The sequence below is a fragment of the Acanthisitta chloris genome, unplaced genomic scaffold (genome assembly GCF_000695815.1).
Source record: "Acanthisitta chloris isolate BGI_N310 unplaced genomic scaffold, ASM69581v1 scaffold39527, whole genome shotgun sequence".
Taxonomy (NCBI): Eukaryota; Metazoa; Chordata; class Aves; order Passeriformes; family Acanthisittidae; genus Acanthisitta; species Acanthisitta chloris.
In genome coordinates this window covers 6,873-13,214 of record NW_008682729.1, presented here as the reverse complement: position 1 = coordinate 13,214, position 6,342 = coordinate 6,873, and the positions used below count along the sequence as shown (strand labels likewise).

The 6,342-nt window shown below is 42.7% G+C and overlaps 1 protein-coding gene across 1 annotated transcript in view; it reads right to left on the bottom strand.

The window, feature by feature from the left end:
• The window catches only part of CTNNBL1 (catenin, beta like 1), a gene marked incomplete at its 5' end in the record, with an annotated part of 40,836 nt that extends 35,059 nt beyond the window's left edge, over positions 1–5,777 (bottom strand). Inside the window, 3 exons of the mRNA XM_009078631.1 lie at positions 2,250–2,389; positions 3,301–3,407; positions 5,589–5,777. Coding sequence (XP_009076879.1) covers positions 2,250–2,389; positions 3,301–3,407; positions 5,589–5,777 — 436 coding nt within the window. The remainder of the gene's footprint in view (positions 1–2,249; positions 2,390–3,300; positions 3,408–5,588) is intronic.
• Positions 5,778–6,342: the final 565 nt, after the last annotated feature.

Below are 6,342 nucleotides of genomic sequence, written 5' to 3'. Positions count from 1 at the left end.
CCTGTCTGCAGAGCTTCTGTGGGGCTTGCAGTGAGTGTATCAGTTGTCCTATAAAATCTGGGAGATAGAAAAGCAAAGCCTTGCTTGAAGCTTTCCTGCCTTTCATTAATAATATCTTGTCGGTGATCATCTTTCATTCACATGTTTTGTGTAAAACTGCATGAATCATTCAGCAGATTATTTGCTCCCCCTGGACATTGCTTTTGTCTCTTTGCATTAGTCCCTCAAGACACCACATTTAAATAACATCTGAGGAGCCATTTGTTTAGTTCTCTCCTTGAAAGCTCATTTTAAAAATCTTTTCCGTTTGTTCTAACAAAAAGTCATAAGAAAACTTGAGTTGTATCAATTCAGTTTTATGTCTAGATGCTTCACTCTAATAGTGCTTCTACCCTGCACAGAAGCAGCAGCATGACTACAGTCCCTGTCCTGCTTCCAATGGATCTCAAAATACTGCAGCAGTTTTATAACAAAAAATAGACTTTTCCCAAAATTGCAATTCTCAGGCCAAATTCCTACCCGTAAACTCACTGACAGGCAAGTTGCAAACTGAATAAAAAGAGTTCACAGCGAAATCCCTGACAAGTCTTTGACAGCAGCAGTGACCCCAGGACACAGCTTTTCATGGCTGAAAGGACAAAGCAAGCTGTACTGCTCTGTACTTCAGCTGGAAAACAGCTCTGCTATCCCAGTCAATATTCCTATAGCTCCTATTTTCCCTGTGAATGAGAAATTCAGTATAATAGTGCATAGCACACAAAAAGTCTGATGTCTGGTAGAAAAATAAGTAATGAAGCTATGGTAGCCACAAAACTGTATTTGCATTGGAGGAGTTTCCCCCCGTAAAACATAAATTGTTAACACACAGTTGTTTGAGAGCCATTTCCTTACAGATCTCAGACAGGAAAGCTGTGGGGTTTGCTGCTTTGCAGGGACCAGCACTCACATCAAGGCTTCACCAGATGCAAGTCAAAATACCCAAAAACATAAGCAACGCTCTCTAATATAAACTGGCAAGCAATAAAATATTTATGTTTTGGTTTTATCTTCTGATCACTGCACCCACTTAGAAAGAATTATGAATTATGAATTCTCAATAGATAATGCTATAAGGAAAAGTGCAAAAAAAGAAAACCAAGATCTGTGCATCACAGCACTAACAGGCCTTTGCACATTGTGTATTCCAAAACACCTCAGGAAAGCTGGTAAGTGTTATCTCCTGCTTTATACATAAAGAAGTGAAGACTGAATTACTTTCCTAAGGCCATGGATCAATAAAAAGGAAAAAAGAAAAGCTTGCTGGAGTCCCAAGCCTACAACCAGTGCCCTTTTCACAGGGCTTCACTGCTCTCTTGACTCACTGTTTGTCACGACACAGACACAGTCTCCCAAGTCATGTCACAATTTTTCAGCGTAATATGCTGTAGAATATTTTACAAGCAATGTGGGCTGAGCTCTGCTTTTACAGGCTACACAGTAGTGAGCCAGGCACAGTGCTAGTTAACAGCTGACAGCTAAGCATCAAGGCACCAAAATAATCAAAAAAGACACTGTTTTTGCCCCAAACGACAAAAAATCTTCAACAGTGCAGACAGGAAACTCTCAGTTGTCCTCAGATCTTCAGAGGTACAAGAGCCAGGTGCACACAGACATCAGGTTCAGTGACACCACAACTCACTGAGCATGAAAATGTCTCTGGATATGTGCTTAACCAGAGGGGCCACCAGCAGCCTCGAGCTCTGAGCATACCAAACTAAAGATAGAGTGTGGTCTAACATGAAAGATAACATGAAGAGTCTATCACACTTACAAACTAAGGTGCAGCATGTGGTGAGCTAGGCCATGGCTAACAGCTGACAGCCTGACAGCTCAGCTCTCAGCAGAAAGAGGTAAATCAGTTTCATTTTCACTGGGGCTATTCCAGACGAAGTTTGCACTATCTGAGGTTACCACTATGCCCAGACCTTCACTTCTCCTCTACTGCTCATCTGTTCACAGTCTAACAGAGCCACTCAAAACCAGATGAAAGGGTCATAAAACAAGGAAGAATAATAGCAGTGAAAAAACTCAGAATCAATATTCCTTGAACAAAGAAGGCTCTCACTGGAAAAAAAACCAGCACATAAATTCAGTGCGGTGGGAAAAAGAGAAAAACACCTACAGGAGCCTGGGAAAGAGGATATGAGAGATTACAGAAAAGTCTGTGGAAAGCCTCTCCCATGAGAGCTGCTTTAAGAGCTGAAGGATATCTGTGTTGTCGTGTCCCAGCAGCCCGAGCAGAGACTGCACAGCGTTCAGCTCCACCAGCAGGTGATACAGGCCAGGCATCGTCGCGATCACGTGCATCTCCTGGATGATGTCATTTAAATCCAGTTCCGACTCCATGAACCTGAGGCAAGACAGAAGTGGTTAATAAAAAGGCAAGAAGTCCATCAGCTGTGTTCGAAACAGAAACCACCACCTTCTGGTAGACACCAGGTAGGACTTGCCCCACAGGTGCACATGGCCTCAGCACTTCTGAGCCTTCCTGTCCTACACCTGCCTGCTGAAGTTTAATCCCATAGCAGGACAAGCCTTCCTACGATGTAATTTACATAGAGTAAATAAGCAGATTTGTTCCAGTTCTGTAAATCAGTTCTAGTACCTCAATAAAAAACTAAAACCAAGATGCTGTAGCTACACATGCAAAAAAAACTGGCAATAAAATAAATTCTGCAGCACGCTGCACCTTCCCTAGATACCACATATTAGTATGTGGGTTGTAGGAGTGTGAAGTCCATAAAAGTAATTTGGGTAAGGAACAGAACAGCAAACTGGACAAAAAATAATGGTACTCAAGTGTAGGAAGAAATCCCTTTAACATGACTAACAGAACACCCTGAAGGGAGGAAGAGACTCGCTAGAACACACACACCATGTGTGGCTCTCCGAGCCCATCCAGCCACTCTGCTCATCACAGCACTCTGTGGAACATGCAGCTCCATACCATGAAATGATTCCCTCCCCACACAGACCTCTGGCTCATATGCAAGCACAACATCTTCACACCAAATCATGGGATAAAACCTTTAATTACTGTTCATCCTTCTCTCCATGCTGCCAGCCATACACCAGCCTCACCAGAGTCTCAATAATGCCATTTTTAATTAACAGAGTCAGTTTCAAACACAATTTAGAAGAACTGCGTGGCAATAACTGCTGTTACATAAACCTTATGTAACTGAAAACGTCTGTATATTCCAGATATTGATTTAGGGCTGAAACTTCAAATCAAAGGGAAAAAGTTGAGCATAAACTTACTTCTCTGGATTGTCAGGAAACTTGATCCGTAGCTCCTGGTTTTTGTAAGACCTTTTCTCAAATGTGAGAATCATCTTCTTCACTGAACTTTCATCCAAAGGTTCCTCCTGACCAAATCAGAAGGGGCAGAAAAGTGAGCTTTGGATGGTTGGAGCAATTAGAGCGATGTGGTGGAACTGCTGCTGGGCCCAGAGCCCTCGGAACAAACCACCAGCCCTGGGAGTCTCACTGCAGAGAGCAGCCAAACACCTCACACACCATCCCTACCCACTGCTCCCTCCAGCTCTGACCTCCAGCTGGTTTTACACCCATTATTACCTGACACCACCAGCACTTATCAAGGCTTTTTGCTTCTGACATAGAGCAAACCTCTGCTCGCAGCCCGTGCCCATGGAGAGTTTCTCCACAGAATTCCCCTGTGCTGTTGCTTTTTCTAAGCCTGCATTTAACTGCCCTGAGTTTATGTTCCTTCACATTTTCCTCACTTGAATAAGCTTTCACTGCTATTTTAAAGCCTTTTTCTAAAGGAAAAAAAAAAAAAAAAAAATCAATATTTTACTCTAGTACTTTCTCTTTATTTGTAAATGATCCTAAGGTGTTTCTCAGCTGGGGTTGTATATTTACTGTACAGCAGTAACATAATCTCAGCTGCCTCCCTGACACTGACAAACACTATCCTGCTATTTGCCTTGTTTTATGATTTGAATGCACTCCTTTTATTAAAAAATTGATGATATAGATTTCCTTGTGTAACCTCTTCCCTCTGCTCTGTCTGACTGTGTCACAACCACTATTTAAGAGTTCTCAAAACAAAAAACAAAATCCCCTCACATCTTAAGCCAAGTTTTGTGCCCATCTCCTGCTCAGGATTAAACCAAGAGTTGCTCCTGGTATTGAACATTCTTTGGTCAGCGACCAAATCTGGCAGGAGAGAGAAAATCTCCGTTTCTTCAGCAAACTCTATTACAATAACAACTCTAGTCCAAGACTTCCTTTATTATTGGATTTCCTTTGCTCTTGAGCCCAACCTGTCTCATCACCATCCCACTCATGTCACCATCCCATCCAGGTAATCAATACTACAGTGCCCAAAGCACATTTCTCCTGCAATGGGATTTCAACCCACACATGCTGACACTGCTTCCCTCCATTCCCTTTGATTCTCTGCTTCCTCTAACATGTATCACTACAATATCTCCATGAGGATCAGCTTTGTATCTTGTATTTAATTTGCATTCATTTTGCCATGTCCTACAAATTAGTTTCTTCCCCATCAAATTTACTGGGACAAAGCACATTTTAACAGCACTTATATTAACGGCAGTCCAAGGAAATAAACGAAATATGTGAGTTCTAAAGAAACCTTGAACTTCCAGCCTTTAAAATGTTTGGCTGGGAGGACTCCACTTGACAAAGACAAGGGATTGGCACACTGCAGGAATCCACAAGTCTCCAGTCAGTCAGGAGGTCTCGTGGCTCTGTCCATCCATCCTCCCCAGAGCTCAAACACTACAGAAATCCTGCGTTATCTTTCCCTGCTATCAGCAACAACTGTCATGGCAATAGCTCAACATCAAAAAAACGAGGGAGATTCTCAGAGATGGATGCTGGCAATGCTGTATACAGAGGACAATGATATTTTACAAAGCTACATGATCCTGCAGTGGTGAATATCACTTGTTTTTTTATCAAACAGGACACAGGCAGCAGGAAGCAAATATCTTCTAGATTTATACCAATCCACGTGTCACATTTATAAAGTGATCTTTTCCCTGGCCCTTGACAGAAAGGCCAATGCAGCATTGGATTTCTGTCTCCAAGGCTTGAAATCATTTACCCTTGACAGCTGCTACCCCCCTCCTCTGACCCAAGACCTTTCTTGTACAGAAGAATGTTTGTTTATTTGCTGCTGGTGCTGCACAGCTATGAGAAGGGGAGAAGCTGCATGGCTGGGAGTACTGATGAGAACAATAGCTAGAAAACTGGTTAGAACACAGAAGCTATTTCCTTAAAATGTATTTTAGGAGGTGATTTGAGTATTCCTAGACCAAAACAGAGATTAGGCTTGAAAGTCCCCCTGCCTTTTGCCCTTGTAAACCTGCAGCTGATATCTTTCAGAAATTTGAAATTAATGAACACCCTGCAGGGCCGAAAAGCAAAACCACAACCTTTAGCTGTATGAGGCACAGGAAAATCACATTAGTCTCATCATCTACATGGTAAGAAACGGAAATCACAGAGAAGTGGTTTAGTGTTTGGTTATTCCCACAGGACACAAAGTGACTTACTTCCTCCTCTTCCTCTTCTCCATCCCTCTCAATTATCTGAAGGAGTTTCTTCTTCTCATCATCAGGTTCTTCCAGAGCAGCAGACTCCTCTTCCCTGTGACGACTGTGCTCTCGGGCAGTGGCTTGTTTTCGACGTGCTTTGATTTCCTCTTCCTCTTCATCACGAGGTCTTTTTGTCCCTCTGTTAGGCTGAAGTCAGAGAAATAAGGTGAATTACTACAAGTCTTTAGTGACCCTTGCAAACCAGGACACCAATATTACAAGCCATACTGAGGAAATTCTTACAAGTTGTTTAAAACATTTGCTTACACGAAGCTTAACACCTCTGAAAACTGGAAAGGAAATTAATTTACTGAAGTGGAACATCACATGAGTAGATGAATGCCCCTGCCAAGAGCTGTGTCAACATCCTACCTTGTTTGATCTATGAACATGATTCAAGGGAAAATATCTTCATAGGCAGCAAGGACAAGGAGTGCACAGACAAGGAGTGGCCAAACAGTCCTGCTCAGGGGGCACAGCTGGCCATGAGGATCCTGAATCTGCTGACTCAGCTGAGACAGCCCCACATTTCACAGCCAGCAGACAGATCGTCTTTTACCCAAGACATATGAGAGATTATATTGAATTCCTGTGTGAATTCCATTTCACTCCCATCTTCTGCCTGAAGTTTGCTGACATGTGAAGCAAAATCAGCCCAGTTCAGCATAGGCAGGACAGGATTGCTGCTTGCTGCAGCTCTGCAGGGACTTGA